The 27,688-nt window shown below is 42.9% G+C and overlaps 1 protein-coding gene across 1 annotated transcript in view; it reads left to right on the forward strand.

Annotated features, from left to right (window-relative positions):
- The window catches only part of ABLIM3 (actin binding LIM protein family member 3), a 142,317-nt gene extending 134,554 nt beyond the window's left edge, over positions 1–7,763 (forward strand). The window contains exons 21-24 of the mRNA XM_007447491.1: positions 900–960; positions 1,662–1,669; positions 2,208–2,288; positions 7,075–7,763. Of these exons, the coding sequence (XP_007447553.1) occupies positions 900–960; positions 1,662–1,669; positions 2,208–2,288; positions 7,075–7,188 (264 nt within the window). The 3' untranslated portion in view covers positions 7,189–7,763. The remainder of the gene's footprint in view (positions 1–899; positions 961–1,661; positions 1,670–2,207; positions 2,289–7,074) is intronic.
- Positions 7,764–27,688: the final 19,925 nt, after the last annotated feature.

The raw sequence follows: 27,688 nt of genomic DNA on the forward strand, positions 1-27,688 counted from the left end.
CTCAGCGGCCATGGCTCACGGACCCAGCCGCTCCGCGGCATGTGGGATCTTCCCAGACCGGGGCACGAACCCGCGTCCCCTGCATTGTGTGGTTGAGGCGGACTCTCAACCACTGCGCCACCAGGGAAGCCCCCAATTCAGATTTTTAATGGGATCCCTCCTGTGTAGAGAAGAGACTGCAGAGGGACAAAAGTGGTAGACTTGTTAAGAGACAATTTTAGGGTTAAGCACACAAAAGGGATCAGAGGTCCATAGTAGAGCCACGGCTGGTGTTGGGGCCCCACCCCCTCCAAGCGGGGAAGAGACAGACCCTGTCCTCAGCACGCCCAGAGCCTAGACATTTGTTCATGAACAGATAGATATTTATTGAAAGCCTTTTATGTATGCCAGGCACTACTCTGAGTGCTCAGAATACCTCAGTGACCGAACAAAACAAAGACCCCTGCCCTTGGAGCTTATATTCTTATAGGGAGAAATAGAAAGCAAGCAGTAAATAGTACACAAGTCACCTTATACACAGTGTAGAAGGTAGTAAGTGCTATGGAAAAAGAGGGGGAAATTGAGCAGGATGAGGGAGGTTGGGAGTTGGGGAAGGGGCGATTTGCAATTTTAGATAGAGTTGTCAGGGCAGATCTCATAGAAAAACTGATATTTGAGTAATGAAAGAAAGCATGAGCTGTAATTCACTAATAAATGAATGTTTACTGAGTGCCTACTATGTGCCAGGCCTAGGCACTAGGCATATGGCAGTGAAGTAAATCACTCCACCTTGAGACCAAGGCTTCTGAGAGGGCCCCGTGTCCCACCAGCCCCAGTGCATTTTCTGGAGATGGGTGAGTACTTCAGGGAGGCAGAGGTGAGCATGCCTCAGGCCAGCCCTGGTTCTGTCTCCCCTGCAGACACCCAGCGCAGACCTATTCCATTACGACAGCATGAACGCTGTCAACTGGGGCATGCGAGGTGAGTGCCGGCCTCTCCTGGGACTTCACAGGGACCTCACTATAATGCACTGCTCATAATAGCCCGTTTGACAAACGATTCTGGTCCCACGCTGGGCTCTGTGCACACCCCGAGTTCCCTTTCACTTCCCATTCCCTCCCTTTTCCCCTGCTCTTCTCTCATCCTCTCAAGTCCCTGGCCTTGGGTGATCTCCAGGCCATCTGTCCCCTCTGGATTCCCAGAGCCATCACAGAGTGCTTGCTGTTCTCCCAGTACTGCTGAGCTAGAGTTGCCTGCCAGCCCCGGGTGGAGGGAAATACTCAGAGCCAAACGCACATTGTTCCCAGAAAAAATTCCATGAGCCTCATGCTCTCTTCCAGTGACGCTCTCCCACCAGCCTCTTCCAGCTCCTACAAGCAGGCTCAGGCAGGAAGGCAGGCCCACATCAAACCCTGGAGGATTCCCCCCAGAAGATGAAGGATCTCACCCATGTGCTTCATGGTCCCAGACTCTTCTTATTTCTATTCTAAATATCTCAAACGTCATTTTCCCCCTAAAAACCTATCTCTGGATCAGCCAACCCCTTTCTCCATTGTGTTCAAACCATCCTTGATGTGGGATGAATTCAATAAGGACAGTGTCTCTATGACAGAGGCCAGTGTAGTGATGCAAAGCAAAGACTGATGGTTTCTATTTTGTGTGTGTCTCTTTTCTCTCTACAGAGTACAAGGTAAAGATACACAGACCCTGGGGGTCTCCGGGACCCTGCATGTTGCTACACTGGGGACCAGCAGGAAGATGACAGCACTGTCTATGCAGGGAAGGGAACATCGATAAATAACCCCAAGGGTCCTCTCAAGACTAGCATTTCAAGTGCCTCCTTGGCCCAGTTTCCCTGAATCCTGCCCTACATCTCTTGCCTCCTGAAACCAGACAGTTCCCCCGGGCCTCGGAGACTCTCTAGAGGCTTGCCAATCACAGATATGAGACATTTACACTCAGGAGCCCTTGTGCTCACATTAAGGCCAAATGCAACCAAGCTCATCCCTGGCAGTATTCAAGGACTCCAGGGCCTTGCCTTTTGGGAGAAGGTGCCTTGAGGCTGCCAGGAAACCCGAAAAAGGACATACTCAGCCCTTCCTCCAGACTTTAATCTCTGGCTCTTTCTGGACAGAGGAGGGAGCCTCAGCCAGACACAAAATATGTCTGAAGGGACAAGCCCACCACCCTCACCCAACCTACAAATATCCCCCCTCCTCTCTTCTTAGATCTACCCTTATGAACTGCTCCTGGTGACCACAAGAGGGAGAAACCGACTGCCCAAGGATGTGGATCGGACGCGTTTAGAGGTATGTGTAGAAAACTGAGCAGGCGCCTTTGGGTTTGAAGTGATCCCAGAAATTGCCTGGTCTAACCCAGCTTGGGAGGAGCAGGCAGAATGAATGGCGTAAAGGTCACACAGCTGGTTAAAAAGGCAGAGACTCCAACCTGGTTTCCTTAGCCCAAGACTGTTCCCTGCTGTTCTCTGCAGCCTCCTCAATTCAGTTAGCATCTGTGGTGCACAGCTACAGCATGTCTCCAAGTGGGGCTGATGCTTCTGCAGACATAAGAGAAGAGCTAGATTTGGTTCCTGCCCTCCAAGAGTCTGCAGTCTGTCCGATAAGAAGAAACACAGCACTGGTGTTATGCAGGATGGTATAGAAAACCAGTGCCTGTGACAGGGAAGGATGGGGGACAGCTCTGTGCAGAGGGCAAACATATAAGCAAGTCTCAAGCAAGACTCCCTAGGTTCCAACCCTGATGCTGCCATGCCCAACTGGACAGCTTGGCCACATGACAACCTCTCCAAACCGTAGTTTTCTCCTCTGTAAAATGGGGTGACTGTCATGCTTCCCTCAGGCTGCCAAATGACATACATGAGACAATACACATAGAGCCCTTCACATAGAATCCAGCAGTGTACTGAGTAGAAAATTCTTCTTAAGTGTTTCATTGCTGTTACTCAGAGAAGACCACTAAAGCTGGGTGGGGTGACACAGGCTTCCAGGAAGAGGAAGGATTTGGATGGACTTTGGGAGGTGGGCAGGTTTAGATGGATGGAGAGGCAGGAGAGCAACATGAGCAGTGGGAACAGCATAAATAAGGTGCAGACATGGCCTGACCGTGGCACTGGGCTCTCAAGCCATCCAATCCACTTGGCATGGAGTCCCGGTCCCTGGTTACATTAGTTCCAGGAGCACACGCTGCCCTTTTCACCCCAGTGCCTCTCCCTGGAACACCCTTTCCATCTTGCCAGCCTCCTCACTCATCAGGGCCCCATTCTAGTGATGCCTCTGCCCCAAAGCCTCCCCTAAGCCTTCTTCAGGATGTGTCGCTAACCTCTTCCTCCAGCCTCCCCAGCCCTGCGTCCAGAGCACAGATCCAATACCTCTCTTTCTCCTTTGCATCAGATCATCAAGCCATCCATTTCCTCTACCTGACACATTGTCATCTACCACAGGGCCTGGACTAGGGGAGGTGTCAGGAGATGTCTGTGGAATTGAATGCAGGCTTGTAAGAGAGGAGGCTCAGCATTTCTTGGGACCACCCCTGACCTGACGGCTGATGAATTTGCCCAGAGTAGAGGGCTGGAGCTGCAGGAGGGAGATGTGAGTGGGTCAGGAAGCTCTGTGAGTCCTTTCAGCTCTAGCATGCTGGGGTAGCAGGGAAGGAAGCAGATGATTCTCCCCACATTTATAACAAGGGCTTCGTTTCACAGTCTAGCACTGAGTGTCTGCCGGTGCTGAAGGAGACAGCTCCGACGGCAGCTCACTGGAGCCAGCACTTAGGGATGGAAATGTTCACGAACCTGGTTCGTAATGGAGGACCAACTGCTCTCCTACATCCTCCAGGACACCCAGAAGCTCAGACCAGGAAAACGCAACCTTCTCTAAGCATCAGAATCACTTAGGGAGCTTTTTTAAAATACCAGTACAGGGCCCCATCTGAGTCCAATTAAATCACAGTCTGGGGAAGGAGCTCAGGCATCAGTATTTTTCAGAGGCTCCCAGGGATGTCTAATATATAGCCTGAGCTGAGACCACTGGGCTAGAGACACTGCCCTAGCTGTCTGCAGCAGTTCAGGAAGGGCACGGAAGAAGGAAACCCCTGACTCTCTCCTCAAGGAGCTCGGAGTATAGATACTTGTTCACTCAATAAATATTTATTGAAACCTATTATATACACCAGGTACTGTTCTAGGTACCTACAACATATCAGTGAACAAAACAAGGACCCCTGCCCTCTTGGGGCTGGCGTTCTCATGTGAGGAGACAGACAGTAAATGACACAAGTAATAAATAAAGGATATAGTATGTTGGGAATTAACCGGGCTGAGGGAAAGGGTAAGAGGAGAACAGAGTGAGGGGGGGGGGGTTGGGAGTTGGAGGGGTGAATTGCAGTTTTCAATAGGGTGGTCAAAGTAGATCTCATTGAAAACATGACATCTGAGCAAAGACTTCAAATAGGTGAGGGAGTTAGCCATGCTTATATAGGAAGGAAGAGCATTCTGGGCCAAGGGAACAGCCGCTGCCAAGGTCTTGATGCAGGAGTGAGTCTGGTGTATTGGAGGATGGCAGGAGGTGAGTGTGGCTGGGGCCACGTGAGCCCAGAAGAGAGGATGAGGAGATGAAATCAAAGGAAACAGAGACTAGGCCATGCTATGTGACAGACACATGAAGAGATCACTGCACTAATGAGAGTGCCGGTGATTGAGTGCCAGCCACTGTGCCAAGCACGTTACCTGCATCATCTCAGTCACCCTCACAATATCCGTGAGGTAGGTACTGGGATGCTGCCACTCTCAGAAGAGGACACTGAGGCTCAGTGAGGTTACCATGTCCAAGGTCACATGCTCATATCTGCCTGGCTGTAAAGCCTATGCACTTAACCTTTATGCTTTAAAATCTGCGGTGAATGTCAAATGGACAGGGCTGCCATTGTGTGCTCTGAGAACTCAGAGGAGAAAGGAGGCTCCACATGGCCCTTAACAGGAGGAGAGAAGAAAAGCCTCAGACTCCTTCAGTGTGTCCTACAGTGTTTACTTCAGTAGTTTAGTCTGCCATTCCTTTATATTGAGTCTTATTTAAAAAAAAAAAAAAAAGATTTTTAAAGACAGTGGAGAAAGCCAGCTAGAGAATCAGCAGTAACCATCACTCTCTAACAACAACAACAACAAAAAGAACAAATGAGACAGTTCCCCTCAGTCTTTACTATGGAAGGAGCGGAGAATGCTCTCATATCCACATATTTTTCAGCACTCGAGTGCAAGTAAAACAGATTTGGGCAAGTCAACAGCATGAACAAGAGAAGAGGGGCACTGTCTAGACTGGTGGAGTCTAACAACCAAATGTGATGTGTGGATGCTGTTTGAGTCCTTATTCAAACAAACCAACTATAAAAAAACACTTTGAGACAATCAGGGGAATTTTATTGTAGACAGGTATTAGGTAATTCTGTGGAATTACTGTCATTTTTTCCTTGCCCATGCTGTTGTGGTTATGTAAGAAAATAGCCAGTATGTTTTGAGATGCAAACTGCTGTATGTGGGAGTGAACAGACAGTGTCTGCTTTAAGACACTTCAGCAAAGGAAACAGATGAAGCAAATGTGGTAAAACTCTTTGAATCTGGATGATGGGCATGGGTGTGCATTTTCTCTCTTTTGTGTATTTTTGAAATTTTTCATAAAAGAAAGACGTATTTATGAAATTCTTAGTGGGACTGACCAAGAGGGGCAGTGAGAGTACACTGCATTTGGACTCAGAAGCCCTGGACTTCGGTCTCAGCTCTGCTATTTACCTAGTCTCCTCTTCTCCCTCCCTCTTGGGCAAGTCATTTTAATTCTCTGACTTTTGCTTTTCTCATCTTTCAGTTGGGTAGAAATAAGTCCTGGTTTTCAGAAGAAAATCAGGTCAGAGGAATTAAAGGAGAAAAATGAGGGTGAATGTACCTTTATGAACTACTGAGCATAATACAAACGCAATACAAGGAATTGGTGGCAGTGTTAAATATTAAGTACTAAAAAATCAACTCAGAGTCATCGGCAGCCAATGATACCTAACAAAAGTATCAAAGTTACTTTTACCTAAAGTTCTGGAAATGTGGCGAAAACATTAATTCACAGGGACAGTAGGCCAGAGAATTGTCTAATTGTTACGTGGCTGTATACATGATTCTCATTCAATCTCCCTCAATACTCAATTAGCTAATATAATTGCTACCAACAGCAAGTGAATGCGGGAAGTTTACAGGCAGGATATATGCCATCTATTTCTATCTTTAAACATAATTGTAAATTTTATTTTGAAAAATAAAATTTCAGACCTCCAGAAAAGTTGCAAGAATTGTAAAATGAGTATCCATCTACCCTTCACTTAAATGTACCAATTTTTCACATTTTGCCACATTTTAAGTACCATATATTTCTAACTCTAAAAGCTTAGGATAATGTATCAACTTTCAAGGCTGATGGGAAGGGGCAGGAGAGAAGGCAGGCAGAAAGGGGTTAAAAAACCTGCCAAGGCATGCAGAACAATGTTTCATTATATGGCATACTTGTTTTCAAATAAGAAAGAGATGAAAGGACATTTTGGGGAGGGGCGGGTTGGAGAAATCTGGACAGTAACTTTTTTTCATTGACTGGCCTAAGGAACAACCTTCCAGATCATTTGTAAACTAATTAGTAAGAGGAAATACGCCCTAAAATCTTGGGCATGCCTCCTTTTTCTTCCAAAGCAAAGAGCGATAACATTAATCCATACACACTCCTGGACACAATGCATGGAGCAGGGACTGCAGAAAGGGGAGGTCAACTGGGATGCATCGAGAGGCACTTAGGAGAAGCAGAAGTCCCACCTGAGTCCTGGGCAGGGGAGGCCTCTCCAGCCAGACCAGCTACAGAGGTCCCTCCCAGGAAACATCCACTCACACACTGATCCATTCAACAGATATTCATCATACACCTTCCATGGGTCAGACACTGCCAGGCACAGTGTACCCAGAGGAAACGTACAGGAACCACTCCTGCCTCCACCTGCCCCCAGCCTGCACCTCACATCCTCAAGCTGTTCCCTCTGTCTCCTCCCACCTCCTTGCAGCGCCACCTGTCCCAGGAAGAGTTCTACCAAGTCTTCGGCATGACCATCTCCGAGTTTGACCGGCTGGCCCTCTGGAAGAGGAATGAACTGAAGAAGCAAGCCCGGCTGTTCTAGGCAGAAGCTCTATAAATATATATGCATTTATATAAAGATATATGTAAACTCTCTATACTGAAGCTCGGTATAATCCTCTCTTGTGTAATGGGACACACTGCCTGCCATGAGACTTGCTTTTCTGTATCGTCAGGCAAGCCCACATCTTCAAGATATTTTTATGCTCCTTCCTTTCTCTTTTCTAAGTGCAATGGGATTTGGGAAGGGATTCGTGGGGACTCCCATCCTTTTACTGGGAAGCCTTTTTATACTGAAACATCTCTCCTGACTTGAGTCCCCTAAGGTCCAACTCTCTTTCCTAAAGGAGGTGCCTGAAGGAGTCTCTCTTCTCTCTGCTTCTCGGCTCTTTTCCCCCGTCTCCATGGAGGATGCTGCAGTTTTCATACCTTATTGGCCCCAGAGGGGCCCTCTCATGGGAGGATCCACAGCATTCTCCCCAAGTCACTGAGCACCTTTAAGAGCCCTGAGGAATTTTCTCATCACCCCGGCTAGGACCTCAATGCTGTCTGGGGGTGATGCAGCTAGAAATGTGGGTTTCACGTCTACTCGTTACAGAAGTAAACAAGTGGATAGGGCCCTGGCCTCTCCTCTCCTCTCCAATCCTCCTCCTATCCTTGATCCTCACCTCTCTCTAGTCCAAATCTACGCCTCATGGTAGGAAAAGAAAAAGCACTTCCCTTCCCTGCACTATTACTTCCAATGGCCCCCTGCCTGGCCCCTATGTGGAGAACCAGAGGGAGGGAGCGGGAGCTGGAAGCAGGAGACAGAGCAGGGCACCCGTTAGCACTGGAGCTGCAGGACCTCTTGGGACCCTCCCTCATTGCTCCCAGAACCTCCTGACCCTTCCCCCTTTGGAGGAGAGGCCCATTATTGAAGCTTGTATTTTTCAGCCTTACTACAATCTATGTGCCTGACAACTCACCACAGGGCTAATGTTCCCACCACAGCTCCAACCGAACAACTAGACAGACAACCTCTAACACTCCCCCCACCAAAGGTAATATAGGCCATGTCCTACAGAAAGTTTCCCGGCCTATGTCTTCTGGTCTCTGGGCTGGCAGAGCAACCCAACCAGACCCCCACCAGTCCTCGGCTTGCATTGCCAAGTTGGCCATGGTTCATGGGGGAAACTTTTGAAGAATGACTACTTACGAGATTCCAAAATGGAGCACTGGCCAACACCACTCATGGTCATACTGATTTCCCCAGTGGCTGCCTTTCCTGCCTCCCTGGCTTCTCGAACGGGGTGAAAGCTTAACCTTCTCCCCACCCCAAACCTGCAACCACGAGTTGGTGATATCTGGTGGGGTCTGTTCCTTCCTGGAGATGGCTGGAGTCAGACCACTGAGGTCATGGAGGAAGGATGAAGAAGTGGAGATGGCAGTTATCACTCTCAAGAGGTTACGTGTGGTGGCAAATGTAGAACTGACTTCAACTCAACAAACCCTCACTGAGCACCTGCTGTATACTGAGCACTGAATGGGGGAGGGAGACGGAAATACTGGGATGAGCAACATGGGGCCCGACTTCAGGGGCATGCCTACTAACAATGGGTACCGTAAGGCAGGTACTCAAACATGATGGATGTGAGGCAGAAAGTGATAGGAGACAGCATGAGAAAATGTGACATTACTAAGAAGGCATATGCAGCTGGTGCAGACCAAGGAAAGCTTTCTGGAAGAGACTGCATTTGAGCGAAGTTCAGGAAGGATCTTTGTAAACTGGGAGGAGACTGTAACTTGAAAGGGTGATAGGATGAGGGGCCATAAGGGAGGTCTAATATGCTCTCATTTAAAATGTCAGCCCTCTCTGCATCTTTTCTTTTTGGCCAATGTCTTTCAACTGTCCTGACCCCTTTGGAAATGTCCCCAGCCAGACACATTCATTGAAACTGCCTCATTATCACTGGTTGAGAACTTGGCGAGATTGAAGGGCTTTTGTTATTATTGGATTTTTTTTTCCCATAAATGCACATAATTTCAACCCAGACTCGTGTCCTTCTGTTGTTTCTAGTGTGAGTGAAGATGAGTGACGTGGGGAGAGACTGAACCATGCACATTTTTCAAAATAAAAGTGTCAGAGAGCACCCCTTCCTTGGCCTCAGTTTCTCCTTCTGTAATAAAGTTTGACCAGGTAAGCATTACCCAAATTGTTTCCTGCAGAACACAGGGTCCTGCAGGATGGAAGAGGATGTTCCAATAACAAAGAAGGTTTGATGATCAGAAAATAATAATAAGACCCAGGTGAGCTGGCGACTTCCAAGAGGTAGTGAACCTGGAGGTGGGGAAGCATAGTGAGTGTCAGAGTACTCACGGTCAGTAAACCACCCAGCCTCTGCATTTGACCTCATCTGATTCAGTGTTACAGGTATTTGACAAACAGGAGGGAGATCAAGAGTAGAAGGACACAGAACTCACCTTCCCCCCACACACATACACATCAAAAATACATCTAAATGTGGAACAATTCTCACAGAAAGCCGATTGAAAACTAGCAGAAGATCTCTTATACAACCAAAGCTGCAAGTAAGATCCCCATGTAACCAGGTAGGACAAAAAAGAAAAATAAGGCATCAGGAAGGGACCAGCACCCCTGGGAGGGAGTTATGAAAGAAAAGAGGTTCGCTCACCCTGGGAACCCCTGTTGCCAGCTGGGAGGTCCGCCGGGACAGATAGGGAGCTGAAAGGGCCTGGTCTCTGCTCATGAGGAGTGTGTGTGTGCTGGCTTGCTAACAATCAGGGCAGAGAGAGACCAGCGCTTGACGGCTGCCACGTCGTCACACTTCTCAACCCAAAATGCAATCAAGGCGGGCCTGCTAATAGGCACAACAGCTAGGCACTGAAACTCGGCCTTCAGGAGAGGGACCCTGGGAGAGGACTCAATCTAGCTGTGCAGAGATAACCAGAAGGGCCTGGAGTGTGGTCTGGGCCACCATTGTTACCGCACGCCACAGGGGCACAGTCCACCATAGGAGCCCCAATTACAGCATGCGCAGGGCAGGGCATGGGTATACCATAAGAGCCCCACTGTCAGCGTGCTCACGGAGGGATGCAGCACCAGTAGTGGTGGACTTTGTGAGTCCACACATGACAGGAGTGGGGCTGACATCAGAGCCAATTATCAGGGCTCCCATAGCGGGGGCGGGTCCAAGAACAGGTCCGGCAACAATGGACCATGTTGCTGCGCACACCAGGTGGCACAGCCATCACAGAATCACAAATCCCCTGTGACAGCCCCTGGAGAGGAGTTTGCAGTGGTTCCTTTCCCAGCAGGAACACTCCAGTCCTGCCTACTTCACACCACAGCTTGGAGTCATAACTGGGGCAGACAAGCCCTGGGAGAGCCCTATCACAGAGGCACCCCAGGTGCCAAGTGGCAGCACAACCACCTTGATTCCTGCAGCCACAATGCCCCGGCCCCCAGTGCCTGCCTGACACTAGGTCTCAGTCAAACACTACGGAGAAAGGGACATAACCTTGGGCTGCTTCTGGGCAAAACCGGGGATGCCTGCACAAGGTTCTCTGTGACCACACAGGCCTCACTTGCTTCAGCACTCACCTCCTTGGGGACAGAGCACACACTTAAGAGCAATGCAGCCTTACTAAACCCAGCCCTCAGGGCTTCTACTTCAACAACTGGGGAGCAGACCCCACCCCTGACAGGGCTGTGGCAGCCACAGGGGAAAGAGGAGGTCCCACCCAACTTCCAGTGCAGACTCAGGTTACCACAACACCAATCATACCCCCCATCAAGGGGATAATTTCCACTCTGAGGAAAGACATGGCCGTCATCCATACCAAAACTACTGGATTCACACAGTCTACACAGGGACACTCATACATTAAAAACAGCCAGCCCTTCAATGGGACTTCCCTGGCAGTCCAGTGGTTAAGACTCTGCCCTTCCACTGCAGGGCTATGGGCAGGGGGTATGGGTTCAATCCCTGGTTGGGGAACTAGGATCCCACATGCCACAGAGTATGGCCAAAAAAAAAACAAAACAAAAAACAAAACACAGCCCTTCAAGACCACAGTAGATAAGTGTTTCTCCTAAATTCATAGAAACAGAGAAATGTAAGTAAAATGAAAAAGCAGAGGAGCTACTCCAACTGAAAGAACAACAGAAATCCCCTGAAAGAACAAACAGTAAAACAGACCTCTCTAGTCTGCTAGACACCAAGTTCAAAAAGGAGGTAATAAAAATGCTAAAGGAATTAAGAAAGATTATCGACAGAAATGCAGATCACTGTAACAAGGAGCTAGAAACTATGAAGAGGAACCAGTCAAAACTAAACAACTGAATTGCCAAGATAAAAACCAAGCTAAAATCAATGAATAAGACAAAGATACTACAAAAAAAAGAAAATCACAGGCCAATATCACTGATGAACATAGACACAAAAATCATTAATACAATACTAGCAAACCGAATCCAACAACACGTTAAAAGGATCATACACCATGATCAACTGGGATATGTCCCAGGCATGCAAAGATTCTTCAATATACGCAAATCAATCAGTGTGATCACCACATTAACAAACTGAAGAATTTAAAACCATATGATCAGGACTTCCCTGGTGGTCCAGTGGTTAAGAATCCGCCTCCCAATGCAGGGGACATGGGTTCGATCCCTGGTTGGGGAACTAAGATCCCACATGCTTCAGGGAAACTAAGCCTGCACACTCTAGAGCCCACGTGCCACAACTAGACAGAAGCCCGCACACCGCAATGAAAGATCCCACATGCTACAATGAAGATCCTGTGTGCCGCAACTAAGACCTGATGCAGCACCCAAAAGTAAATAAATAAATAAATATTTTTTTAAAAAAAAACTATATGAGGGACTTCCCTGGTTGTCCAGTGGTAAAGAATCCACCTTACGATGCAGGGGACACGGGTTCGATCCCTGGGTGGGGAACTAGGATCCCACATGCCTCAGGGCAACGAAGCTTGCGCACCACAACTACTGAGCTTGTGCGCCTCAACTAGAGAGCCTGCGTGCCACAAACTGCAGAGCCACATGCTCTGGAACCCGTGTGCCACAACTAGAGAACAGAAAACTCACATGCCATAACTAGAGAGAAGCCAAAGCGCCTCAGTGAAGAGCCCGTGCGTTGCAACAAAAGATCTCGCATGCTGCAACGAAGATCCCGCGTGCCGCAACTAAGACTTAACGCAGCCAAAAATGAATATAATAAATAAATAAATATTTTTAAAAATATACGATCATCTCAAAAGATGCAGAAAAAGCTTTTGATAAAATTCAACACCATTTATGATTAAAAACTCTCCAGAAAGTGGTCACAGAGGGAACCTACCTCACCATAATAAAGGCCATATATGATAAACCCACAGCTAACATCATCCTCAACAGTGAAAAACCGAAAGCATTTCCTCTAAAATCAGGAACAAGACAAGGATATCCACTCTCGCCACTTTTATTCAACATGGTTTTGGAAGTCCTAGTCACAGCAATCAGAGAAGAAAAAGAAATAAAATGAATACAAATTGGAAAAGAAGTAAAACTATCACTGTTCCCAGATGACATAATACGATACCTAGAAAACCCTAAAGATGCTACCAGAAAACTACTAGAGTAGCTCATCAATGAATTCAGTCAAGTTGCAGGATACAAAATTAATACCCAGAAATCTCTTGCACTCCTATATACACTAACAACAAAAGATCAGAAAGTAGTTGTGGCACAGAGCCTCAGTAGTTGTGGCTTGCGGGCTCTAGCGCACAGGCTCAGTAGTTGTGGCACATGGGCTTAGTTGCTCCACAGCATGTGGGATCTTCCCAGACCAGGGATCAAACCCGTTCCCTGCATTGGCAGATGGATTCTTAACCGCTGTGCCACCAGGGAAGTCTGAGGTAGAACTTTTAGAATGTGTTTGAAATTATATGACTATTAGTCTAAAGCAAGTAGATAGAGGTATGGGTTAACATACTTGAAAACCAGAGTAACCACAAGTCCAAAACATACAATAGATTCACAAAAACCAAAACAAAAGGAACTCAAGCATAGTACAAAAGTAAACCATCAAACCACAGAAGGAAAAACAAAAAAGGAGAAAGGAACAAAGAATTACCAAATCAAATGGAAACAAGGTTTAAAATGCCAGTAAACACAAACTTATCAATAATTACTTTAAATTCTCATATCAGACAAAATAGACTTTAAAGACTATTACAAGAGATGGAGAAGGACACTACATAATGATCAAGGGATCAATCCAAGAAGAAGATATAACAATTGTAAATATTTATGCACCCAACATAGGAGCGCCTCAACACATAAGGCAAATGCTAACAGCCATAAAAGGGGTAATCGACAGTAACACAATCATAGTAAGGGACTTCACACCCACTTTCACCAATGGACAGATCATCCAAAATGAAAATAAACAAGGAAACACAAGCTTTAAATGATATATTAAAGAAGATGAACTTAATTGATATTTATAGGACATTCCATCCAAACCAACAGAATACACTTTCTTCTCAAGTGCTCATGGAACATTCTCCAGGATAGATCATATCTTGGGTCACAAAGCAAGCCTTGGTAAATTTAAGAATATTCAAATTGTATCAAGTATCTTTTCTGACCACAACGCTATCAGACTAGATATCAATTACAGGAAAAGATCTGTAAAAAATACAAACACGTGGAGGCTAAACAATACACTACTTAATAACCAAGAGATCACTGAAGAAATCAAAGAGGAAATCAAAAAATACCTAGAGGGCTTCCCTGGTGGCGCAGCGATTGAGAGTCCGCCTGCCGACGCAGGGGACACGGGTTCATGCCCCGGTCTGGGAAGATCCCACATGCCGCGGAGCGGCTGGGCCTGCGCGTCCGGAGCCTGTGCTCCGCAAAGTGAGAGGCCACAGCAGTGAGAGGCCCGCGTACCGCAAAAAAAAAAAAAAAAAAATACCTAGAGACAAATGACAATGAAAACACGACGACCCAAAACCTATGGGATGCAGCAAAAGAAGTTCTAAGAGGGAAGTTTATACCACTACAATCCTACCTCAAGAAACAAGAAATATCTCAAATAAACAAACTAACCTTACACCTAAAGCAATTAGAGAAACAAGAACAAAAAAACCCCAAAGTTAGCAGAAGGAAAGAAATCATAAAGATCAGATCAGAAATAAATGAAAAAGAAGGAAACAATAGCAAAGATCAATAAAACTAAAAGCTGGTTCTTTGAGAAGATAAACAAAATTGATAAACCATTAGCCAGACTCATCCAGAAAAAGAGGGAGAAGACTCAAATCAACAGAATTAGAAATAAAAAAGGAGAAGTAACAACTGACACTGCAGAAATACAAAGGACCATGAGAGATTACTACAAGCAACTATATGCCAATAAAATGGACAACCTGGAAGAAATGGACACATTCTTAGAAAAGCACAACCTTCTGAGACTGAACCAGGAAGACACAGAAAATATAAACAGACCAATCACAAGCACTGAAATTGAGACTGTGATTAAAAATCTTCCAACAAATGCCCAGGACCAGATGGCTTCACAGGCAAATTCTATCAAACATTTAGAGAAGAGCCAACTCCTATCCTTCTCAAACTCTTCCAAAATATAGCAGAGGGAGGAACACCCCCAAACTCATTCTATGAGGCTACCATCACCCTGATACCAAAACCAGATAAAGATGTCACAAAGAAAGAAAACTACAGGCCAATATCACTGATGAACATAGAGGCAAAAATCCTCAACAAAATACTAGCAAACAGAATCCAACAGCACATTAAAAGGAACATACACCATGATCAAGTGGGCCTTATCCCAGGAATGCAAGAATTCTTCAATATACGCGATATACTCAAATCAACCAATGTGATACACCATATTAACAAACTGAAGGATAAAAACCATACGATCATCTCAATAGATGCAGAAAAAGCTTTCGATAAAGTTCAACACCATTTATGATTAAAAACCCTCCAGAAAGTAGGCATAGAGTGAACTTACCTCAACATAATAAAGGCCATATATGACAAACTCACAGCCAACACCGTACTCAATGATGAAAAACTGAAACCGTTTCCACTAAGATCAGGAACAAGACAAGGTTGCCCACTCTCACCACTCGTATTCAACATAGTTTTGGAAGTTTTAGCCAAGCAATCAGAGAACAAAAAGAAATAAAAGGAATCCAAGTCGGAAAAGAAGAAGTAAAGCTGTCACTGTTTGCAGATGACATGATACTATACATAGAGAATCCTAAAGACACTACCAGAAAACTACTAATCAATGAATTTGGTAAAGTACCAGGATACAAAATTAATGCACAGAAATCTCTTGCATTCCTATACACTAATGATGAAAAATCTGAAAGAGAAATTAAGGAAACACTCCCATTTACCATTGCAACAAAAAGAATAAAATACCTAGGAATAAACCTACCTAGGGAGACAAAAGACCTGTATGCAGAAAACTATAAGACACTGATGAAAGAAATTAAAGATGATATGAACAGATGGAGAGAAATACCATGTTCTTGGATTGGAAGAATCAATATTGTGAAAAGGACTATACTACCCAAAGCAATCTACAGATTCAGTGCAATCCCTATCAAACTACCAATGGCATTTTTCACAGAACTAGAACAAAAAATTTCACAATTTGTATGGAAACCCTAAAGACCCCGAACAGCCAAAGCAATCTTGAGAACGAAAAACGGAGCTGGAGGAATCAGACTCCCAGACTTCAGACTATACTACAAAGCTACAGTAACCAAGACAGTATGGTACTGGCACAAAAACAGAAACATAGATGAAGGGAACAGGATAGAAAGCCCAGAGATAAACCCACACACATATGGTCACCTTATTTTTGATAAAGGAGGCAAGAATATACAATGGAGAAAAGACAGCCCCTTCAATAAGTGGTGCTGGGAAAACTGGACAGCTACATATAAAAGAATGAAATTAGAACATTCCCTAACACCATACACAAAAATAAACTCAAAATGGATTAAAGACCTAAATGTAAGGCCAGACACTATAAAACTCTTAGAGGAAAACATAGGCAGAACACTCTATGACATAAATCACAGCAAGATCCTTTTTGACCCATCTCCTAGAGAAATGGAAATAAAAACAAAAATAAACAAATTGGACCTAATGAAACTTAAAAGCTTTTGCCCAGCAAAGGAAACTATAAACAAGACAAAAAGACAACCCCCATAATGGGAGAAAATATTTGCAAATGAAGCAACTGACAAAGGACTGATCTCCAAAACTTACAAGCAGTTCATGCAGCTCAATATCAAAAAAACAAACAATCCTATCCAAAAATGGGCAGAAGACCTAAATAGACATTTCTCCAAAGAAAACATACAGTTTGCCAACAAACACATGAAAGAATGCTCAACATCACTAGTCATTAGAGAAATGCAAATCAAAACTACAATGAGGTATCACCTCACACCACTCAGAATGGCCATCATCAAAAAATCTACAAACTATATATGCTGGAGAGGATGTGGAGAAAAGGGAAACCTCTTGCACTGTTGGTGGGAATGTAAATTGATACAGCCACTATGGAGGACAGTATGGAGGTTCCTTAAAAAAATAAAAATAGAACTACCATACGACCCAGGAATCCCACTACTGGCATATACCCTGAGAAAACCATAATTCAAAAAGAGTCATGTACCACAATGTTCAGTGCAGCACTATTTACAATAGCCAGGACATGGAAGCAACCTAAGTGTCCATCAACAGATGAATGGATAAAGAAGATGTAGCACATATATACAATGGAATATTACTCAGCCATATAAAGAAACAAAGTTGAGTTATTTGTAGTGAGGTGGATGGGCCTAGAGTCTGTCATACAGAGTGAAGTAAGTCAGAAGGAGAAAAAGAAATACCATATGCTAACACATATATATATGGAATCTAAAAAAAAAAAAAAAAAAGGTTATAAAGAACCTAGGGGCAGGACAGGAATAAAGATACAGACGTAGAGACTGGACTTGAGGACACAGGGAGGGGGAAAGGTAAGCTGGGACGAAGTGAGAGTGTGGCATGCATATATATACATTACCAAATGTAAAATAGATAGCTAGTGGGAAGCAGCTGCATAGCACAGGGAGATCAGCTCAGTGCTTTGTGACCACCTAGAGGGGTGGGATAGGGAGGGTGGGAGGGAGATGCAAGAGGGAGGATATGGGGATATATGTATATGTATAGCTGATTCACTTTGTCATAAAGCAGAAACTAACACACCATTGTAAAGCAAGTATACTCCAATAAAGATGTTAAAAAATAAATAAATGAAACAATTACTTTAAATGTCAATGGACTAAATGCTCCAGTCAAAAAACATAGAGTGGCAGATTGGATAAAAAAAACAATACCCTGCAATGTGCTGCCCACAAGAGACTCACTTTAGGGCAAAAGACATACACAGATTGAAAGTGAGGGGATACAAAAGATATTTCACAAACAGAAATGAGAAGAAAGCGGGGGTAGTAATACCCATATCAGACAAAATAAACTTGAAAACCAAGTCCATAAAGAAAGACAAAGAAGGACATTATATAATGATAAAGGGATCAATACAGGAGGAGGACATTACACTCGTTAAAATATATGCACCTAATATAGGAGCACCTAAATATACAAAACAAATACTAAGAGATATAAAGGGAGAAGCTGACAGGAATACAATAATAGTAGGAGACCTCAACAAGATCAATGGACCCATCTTCCAGGCAGAAAATCAATAAGGCAAGAGAAATACTAAATGACACAACACCAGCTGGAGTTAATTGATATCTATAGGACACTACATCAAAAAAAAAAAAAAAAAACCAGAATGTACATTCTTCTGAAGCGTGCAAGGAACAGTCTCTAGGATAGACCACATACTAAGACACAAAACAAACCACAACAATTTAATAGGATAGAAATTATTTCAAGCATCTTTTCTGACCACAGTATGAAACTAGAAATCAACCACAGAAAGGAAAATGGAAAAAAACTGTCACATGGAGACTAAACAATATGCTACTAAAAAAACCAATGAGTCAATGATGAAATCAAAGAGGAAATCAGAAAATACCTCACGAGAAATGATAATGAAAAAAAACCATACACAGTCTATGGGATGTAGCAAAAGCACTTCTAAGAGCGAAGTTCATAGCAATACAGGTCTTCCCTAAGAAACAAGAAAAACCTCAAACAAACAACCTAACCTACCGCCTAAAAGAATTAGAAAAAGAAGAACAAACAAAATCTAAAGTCAGCAGAAGGAAATAAAAAATATCAGGAAGGAAATAAATAAAATAGAGATCAAAAAAAAAAAAAACAATAGAAAAGATCAATAAACCAAGAGCTGGTTTTTTGAAAGGATAAACAAAATTGACAAATCTCTAGCCAGGCTCACCAAGAAGATAAAGAGGACCCAAATAAGCAAAATAAGAAATGAAAGAGGACAAATAACAACCCATACCACAGGAAAAAAATTTAAGAAAATGCTATGAATAGTTATATGCCAACAAATTGGACAACCTAGAAGAAATGGACAAGTTTCCAGAAACATACAGCCTTCCAAAACTGAGTGAAGAAGAAACAGATAATTGGAAGAGACTGATCGCTAAAAGTGGAATAGAACCTATAACTTAAAAATTCCCTACAAACAAAAGTCCAGGGATGGATGGCTTCACTGGGGGATTCTACAACCATCTACAAACATCAAAGAAGTTATACCTAGCCTTCTCAAAATATTTCAGAAGACTGAAGAGGAGGGAACACTCCCCAAGTAATTCTATGAAGCCACCATCACCCTGATACCAAAACCAAGGACACTATAGAAAAATTACAGACCAATATTTTTGATGAATATAGATGCAGAAATCCTCAACAAAGCATTAGCAAACCTAACCCAACAATATATGAAAAGGATCATACACCATGATCAAGTTGAATTCATTCAGGGTCACAAGGATGGTTCAACATATGCAAATCAATCAATGTGATACACCACATTAACAAAAGAAAAGACAAAAACCACATGATCATCTCAAAAGATGCAGAAAAAGCATTTGACAAAATTCAGCATCCATTCATGATAAAAAATAAATTAAAAAACTCACCAGAGTGGGTACAGAGGGAACTTATCTCAACATAATAAAAGCTATTTATGACAAACCCACAGCCAACATAATACTCAACGGTGAAAAGCTGAAAGCCTTCCTGCTAAATTCTGGATCAAGACAGGATGCCCACTCTCACCACTTCTATTCAACATAGTATTGGAATTCCTAGCGACAGCAATCAGACAAGAAAAAGAAATAAAATGTATACAAATTGGAAGGGAAAAGGTAGAACTGTCATTACATGCAAATGATATGATACTCTATATAGAAAACCCTCCACACAAAAAGTATTAGAATAAATGAATTCAGCCAAGTAGCAGGATACAAGATTAACATACAGAAATCTGTTGCATTTCTTTTCACTAACAATAAAATAGAAAAAGAGAGTAAAAAAACAATCCTGTTTAAAATCGCTTCAAAAAAAAAAAACTACCTAGGAAAAAACCTAGCCAAAGAGATGAAAGACCTAGACCCTAAGAACTATAAAGCTTTGTTAGGAGATCGGATCAAGATCTAAGGAGTAGGACATGGAGCTCCCCTCCTCCCATAAATACATCAAAAATAAATGTGGAACAGTTCTCACAGAACATCTACTGAATGCTGTCAGAAGACCACAGACTCTCAAAAGGGCAAAAAAATCTCCAGGTAACCGGATAGGACAAAAAAAAAAAAAAAGAGAGAGAGAGAGCAAGGAATATGGATGGGACCTGTGCCACTGGGAGGGAGCTGTGAAAGAGTAAAGGTCTTGACACGCTGGGAAGTCCCCTCGCTGGTGGGGAGATCAGCAGGGAGAGGGTGGAGCTTCGGAGCCTTGGAGGAGAGTGCAGCAACCAGTATACAGAAGGCAAAGCAGAGCGAGACATGCACCGACAGTCAGTGCCACTGCCCTGCACTCCCCAGCTTGAGATGCTGGTCTGCTGGTGCAGGAGGGGTTTGGGTTGCTGATGCTCGGGCTTCAGACATCAGACCTGGGGAGAAGACTGGAACTGGCTGCAAGGAGGAGCCCCCTGAAAGGGCTAGGATGTTGTACACCGTAACAGAGGGTGTACAGGAAATAGCCTGGGCCTGCCAGAAAGACAAGGTACCATTGTTGAGGGGCAGGCAAGGAGAGGGGCAGGACCACCATAGGAGCTTTCTTCTCTGCACACACGCTCTCAGGCAACAGGACACCACCTACACGAGCTCTGGGGGCAGGTGGGAGGCACCACTGCCATCTCAGGCTCCAAAGGTGGGCGTGGGCCACTGCTGCTGCCGAGAGTCCTATGAGCAGGTGCCAATCGCTGCACCCAACTTCCTGGGAGTGCTTTTTGGCCACTGCCGATGAGAGTCCCACAACCAGGTGCCAATCACTGCCCCCGCCTTCCCGGGAGCACATATAGACCACGCACCTACACACCCCCTATCAAGGGGATAACGGCCAGCACACACTGAGGAAAGAGATGGCAAGCATCCAAATGAAAGCAGCCCTCATGCCAAAAAATTATTAAACCCACACAAGCTACACAGGGACGCTCCCACATATAAATAGCCCTCTAAGACTATAATAGATAACTGTTTCTCCTAAACTCACAGAGTAGGAGAAATATAAGTAAAATGAAGAAGCAGAGAAACCACTCCCAGTTAAAAGACCAAGAGATTTCCCCTGAAGGAAGAAACAATGAAACAGACCTCTTCAAGCTAATAGACACCGAATTCTAAAAGGAGGTAATGGCACTTCCCTGGTGGCGCAATGGTTAAGAATCCGCCTGCCAATGCAGGGGACATGGGTTTGAGCCCTGGTCTGGGAAGATCCCACATGCCGCGGAGCAACTAAGCCCATGAGCCACAACTACTGAGCCCTCATGCCTAGAACCCATGCTCTGCAACAAGAGAAGCCACTGCAGTGAGAAGCCCACACACCACAACGAAGAGTAGCCTCCGCTCACCACAACTAGAGAAAGCCCAGGTGCAGCAACAAAGACCCAGTGCAGCCAAAACTAAATTAATTAATTAATTTTTTAAAAATTTGTTTAAAAAAAAGGAGGTAATGAAAATACTGCAGGAATTAAGAAAGGCAATTGACAGAAATGTAGATTACTGTAAAAAGGAACTAGAAACTATGAGGAGCAGCCAAGAAAAATTAGAAAATTCATTTGCCAAGACGAAAGCTGAAAAGGTAATGTACAGCCGAATGAATAATGGAGAAGAAAGAAAAAGTGATCTGGAAGAGAGAATAATAGAAATTACCCAATCAGAACAGCAGACAGAAAGCCAAATGAAACAAAGAAGAAAGCAATATAAGAGACCTATGGGCCTAGCATAGTAGTGTAGACCACACTACCATAGCATAGACATATGGGTCTACACTACCAAAGTGTGCCAATCCACACATAATAGGGATTCCAGAAGGAGATGAAAGAGAAAAGGGGATTGAAAATGTATATGAAGAAATTATGGCTGAAAACTTCCCAAACCTAAAGAAGGAAATAGATATCCAGATACAAGAAGCACAGAGGGTCCCAAACAAGATGAACAAGCAGACCTACACCAAGAAATATTATAATAAAAATGGCAAAAGTTAAAGAGGGATTCTAAAAGCAGCAAGAAAAAAACAAAGAGTTAATTAAAAGGGAACCCCCATAAGGCTGATTTCTCTACAGAAATGATGCAGGCCAGAAGGGAGTGGCAAAATATTATTCAAAGTCTTGAAAGGGAAAAATCTGCGACCTACAATATTCTACCCAGCAAGATTATCATTTAAAATAGGAGGAGGGACTTCCCTGGTGGCACAGTGGTTAAGAATCTGCCTGCCAATGCAGGGGACACGCGTTTGAGCCCTGGTCCGGGGAAGATCCACATGCTGTGGAGCAACTAAGCCCATGTGCCACAACTACTGACCCTGCACTCTAGAGCCCGTGAGCCACAACTACTGAGCCCGCATGCCACGGCTATTGAAGCCCGCGTGCCTAGAGCCTATGCTCTGCAGCAAGAGAAGCCACCACGGTGAGAAGCCTGCACACTGCCATGAAGAGTAGCCTCCACTCGCCGCAACTAGAGAAAGCCCACACACAGCAACAAAGACCCAACGTAGCCAAACTTAATTAATTAATTAATTTAAAAAAAATCATAGAAGGAGAGGGACTTCCCTAGGAGTCCAGTGGTTAAGACTTCGCCTTCCAATGCAGGGGGTGCAGGTTCGATGCCTGGTCAGGGAGCTAAGATCCCACATGCCTTGTGGCCAAAAAACCAAAACAAAAAACAGTAGCAATACTCTAACAAATTCAGTAAAGACTTTAAAAATGGTCCACATCAAAAAATCTTTAAAAAATAAAAATGAAATAGGAGGAGAGATAAATAATTTCTCAGACAAGCAAAAACTAAAAGAATAAAGCAATACTAAACCTATCCTAAAAGAAATACTGAAAGGTCTTCTCTAAATAGAAAAGAAGCAAGAAGACATAGGAAAGAGAAAATTACAATTGGAAAGTAAATCACTTAAATAAGCCAGTATACAGATCAAAAAAAAAAAAAAAAAAAACCTATTTGGAAAGTGATGATAAACACAGGAACAGCAAAAGGATAAACATGAAGATGTAAAAGAGGACATCTTTTTTTTAGAATGTGTTTGAGCCTATATGACTATCAGTCTAAAGCAAGCAGATATAGGAAAGGGTTAACATACTTGAAAAACAGAGTAGCCACAAATCAAACACATACAGTAGATCCACAAAAACCAAAAAGAAGAGAACACAAGCATAAGATAAAAGAAATCATCAAACCACAAAAAGAAAAAGAAAGGAACAAGAAGAAACATAGAATCAACTGGAAAACAAGGTTTAAAATGGCAATAGATACATATTTATCAATAATTACCTTCAGTGTCAATGGACTAAATGCTCCAATCAAAAGACACAGAGTGGCAGACTGAATTAAAAAACAAGAGCCTACAATATGCTGCCTACAAGAGGCTCACTTTACAGCAAAGGATACACATAGATTGAAAGTGAGGGAATGAAAAAATATATTCCAGGCAAGCGGAAATAAGAAGAAAGCGGGAGTCGCAATACTCATACCAGACAAAATAAACTTTAAAACAAAGGCCATAAAGGAAGACAAAGAAGGACACTATATAATGATAAAACGCTCAATAAAAGAAGAGGATTTTACACTCATCAACATATATGCACCCAATATAGGAGCACCCAAATACATAAAACAAATACTAACAGACATAAAGGGAGAAATTGATGGGAATACAATAACAGCAGGAGACTTTATCACCTCACTCACATCAATGGACAGATCTTCCAGACAGAAAATCAATAAGACAACAGAGGTCCTAAATGATACAATAGAACAGTTAGATTAATTTATATTTCCAGGATATTACATCCAAAAAAACCCAGAATACACATTCTTTTCAAGTGCACATGGAAGATTCTCTAGGAATGACCATATACTAGGGCACAAAACAAACCTCAACAAATTCAAGAGTACAGAAATTATTTCAAGCATATTCTCTGACCACAACAGCATGAAACTAGAAATTAACCACAGGAAAAGAAATGAGAAAAAAAAAAATCAATTACGTGGAGATTAAACAACATGCTACTAAAAAACCAATGGGTCGAGACAAGGAAATCACAAAGGAAAATAAAAAATACCTTGAGACAAATTACAATGAAAACACAGCCATACAAAATCTATGGGATTCAACAAGAGCAGATCTTAGAGGGAAGTTCATAGTGATACAGGCCTTCCTCAAAAAACAAGAAAAGTCTCAAGTAAACAACCTAACCTACCTCCTAAAAGAATTAGAAAAAGAAGGACAAACAAAACCTAAAGTCAGCAGAAGGAAGGACATAATAAAGCTCAGAGAGGAAATAAATAAAATAGAGATCTAAAAGATAGAAAAAAAGTCAATAAAACCAAGATCTGGTTCTTTGAAAGGGTAAACAAAATTGACAAACCTCTGGCTAGGCTCACCAAGAAGAAAAGAGAACCCAAATCAACAAAATAAGAAATGAAAAAGGAGAAATCTCAATACCACATAAGTGCAAAAAATCATAAAATAATACTATAATATGAACAATTATATGCCAACAAATTTGACAACCTAGAAGAAATGGACAACATTCTGGAAACATACAGTCCACCAAAACTGAATCAAGAAATAGATAATTTGAACAAACTGGTCACTAGAAGTGAAATAGAATCTGTAATAAAATTTAAAAAAAACAAAAAACTCCCTACAAACAAAAGTCTAGAAACAGATGGCTTCACAGGAAAATTCTACCAAACATACAAAGTACTTATACCAATCCTTCTCAATTCCTTCCGAAACACTGAAGAGGAGGGAACACTCCCAAAGACATCCTATCACCCTGATATCAAAATCAGACAAAGATATCACCAAAAAAGAAAATTACAGGCCAATATCTTTGATGAATATAGATGCAAAAATTCTCAACAAAATATTAGCAAACCGACTCCAACAACACATAAAAAAGATCATACACCACAACCAAGTGGGTTTCATCCCAAGTTCACAAGGATGGTTCAACCACTGTGATACACCACATTAACAGAAGAAAAAACAAAAACCACATGATCATCTCAATAGATGCAGAGCAAGTATTTGATAAAATTCAGCATCCATTCATGATAAAAACTCTTAGCAAAGTGGGTACAGAGAGAACATATCTCAACATAATAAAAGCCATTTATGACAAACCCACAGCCAACATAATACTCAATGGTGAAAAGCTAAACTCTGGATCAAGATAAGGATGCCGACTCTCACCACTTCTATTCAACCCAGTATTGGAAGTCCTAGCAACAGCAATCAGACAAGAAAAAGAAATAAAATGTATCCAAATTGGAAGGTAAAATTGTCACTATATGCAGATGATATGATACTATATATAAAAAACCCTAAAGACTCCACACAAAAACTACTAGAACTGGGCTTCCCTGGTGGCGCAGTGGTTGAGAGTCCGCCTGCCGATGCTGGGGACACGGGTTCATGCCCCGGTCCAGGAAGATCCCACATGCCGCGGAGCGGCTGGGCCCATGAGCCATGGCTGCTGAGCCTACACGTCCAGAGCCTGTGCTCCGCAACAGGAGAGGCCACAACAGTGAGAGGTCCGTGTACCGCAAAAAAAAAAAAAAACTACCAGAACTGATAAATGAACTCAGCAAAGTATCAGGATACAAGATTAACCCACAGAAATGGACTGCATTTCTTTACACTAACAATGAAATATCAGAAAGGTAATGTAAAAAAAAAAAAAAAACAAACCCATATCTTTTAAAATCACACCAAAGAAAGTACCTAGGAATAAACCTGACCAAGGAGGTGAAAGACTTATACACTGAGAACTATAAAACATTAAAAAAGGAAATTAAAGATGACTCAAAAAAATGGAAAGACATGCCATGCTCTTGGATTAGAAGAATTAGTATTGTTAAAATGGCAATACTGTCCAAAGCAATCTACAGATTTAATGTGATCTGTATCAAATTACTCATGACATTTTTCACAGAACTGTAACAACCCTAAAATTTATATGGAACCATATAAGACCCATAATTGTGAAAGCAATCCTGAGGGAAGAAAAAAAGCAGGAGGCATAACCTTCCCAGACTTTAGACAATACTACAAAGTCCCTGTAATCGAAACAGTGTGGTATTGGTACAAAAACAGACATACGGATCAATGGAACAGACTAGAGAGCCCAGAAATAAAACCACACACCGATGGTCAATTAATCTTCGACAAAGGAGGCAAGAATATAAAATGGGAAAAAGTCTCTTCAGCAAGTGGTGCTAGGAAAGTTGGACAGCTGCATGTAAATCAATGCAGTTAGAACACAGCCTCACACCATGCACAAAAATAAACTCAAAATGGCTTAAAGACTTAAAACATAAGACATGACACCATAAAATTCCTAGAAGAGAGCACAGGCAAAACATTCTCTGACATAAATCATACCAATGTTTCCTTAGGTCTGTCTCCCAAGGCAATAGAAACAGAAACAAAAATAAATGGGACCTAATCAAACTTACAAGCTTTTGCACAGCAAAGGAAACCAGAAACAAAACAAAAAGACAAGCTATGGAATGGTAGAAAATATTTGCAAATGATGTGGCTGACAAGGGCTTAATCTCCAAAATATACAAACAGCTCATACAACTCAACAAAAACAAAAACAAAATAACCCAATCCAAAAATGGGCAGAAAGGGCTTCCCTGGTGGAGCAGTGGTTAAGAATCTGCCTGTCAATTCAGGGGACACGGGTTCGAGCCCTGGTCCAGGAAGATCCCACATGCAGTGGAGCAACTAAGCCCATGTGCTGCAACTACTGAGCCTGCACTCTAGAGCCGGCAAGCCACAACTACTGAGCCCACGTGCCACAACTACTGAAGCCTGCATGCCTAGAGCCTGTGCTCGGCAACAAGAGAAGCCACCACAGTGAGAAGCCTGCACACCACAACAAAGAGTAGCCCCCACTCGCCACAACTAGAGAAAGCCCATGCACAGCAATGAAGAGTCAACCCAGCCAAAAATTAATTATTTTTTTTAAGTGAGCAAAAGACCTAAATAGACATTTTTCCAAAGAAGACATACATATGGCCAATAGGCACATGAAAAGATGCTCAACATCACTATTAGAGAAATGCAAATCAAAACTACAGTGAGGTACCACCTCACACTGATCAGAATGGCCATCATTAAAAAGTCTACAAATAACAAATGCTGAAGAGGATGTGGAGAAAAGGGAAACCTCCTACACTGTTGGTGGGAATGTAAATTGGTACAGCCACTATGGAAAACAGTATGGAGGTTCCTCAGAAAACTAAAAATAGAATTACCATATGATCCAGCAATCCCACTCCTGGGAATATACCCAGACAAAAATATAATTCAAAAAGATACATGCACCCCTATGTTCATAGCAGCACTGTTCACAACAGCCAAAACATGGAAACAACCTAAATGTCCATTGACAGATGAATGGATAAAGAAGATGTGGTACATATATACAATGGAATACTACTCAGCCATAAAAAAGAATGCAACCAGAGATTATCATACTAAGTGAAATACGTCAAAAAGAGAAAGACAAATACCACATGATATCACTTACATATGGAATCTAAAATATGGCACAAATGAATGTATGTACAAAACAGAAACAGACTCACAGACATAGAGAACAGACTTGTGGTTGCCAAGGGGGAGGAAGGTACGGGAGGGATGGACTGGGAGTTTGGGGTTAGTAGATGCAAACTATTACATACAGAATGGATTAACAACAAGGTCCTACTGTATAGCACAGGGAACTATATCCAATATCCTGGGATAAACCATATAACTGAGT

Source organism: Lipotes vexillifer, unplaced genomic scaffold (genome assembly GCF_000442215.2).
Source record: "Lipotes vexillifer unplaced genomic scaffold, Lipotes_vexillifer_v1.1 scaffold1009, whole genome shotgun sequence".
NCBI lineage: Eukaryota > Metazoa > Chordata > Mammalia > Artiodactyla > Lipotidae > Lipotes > Lipotes vexillifer.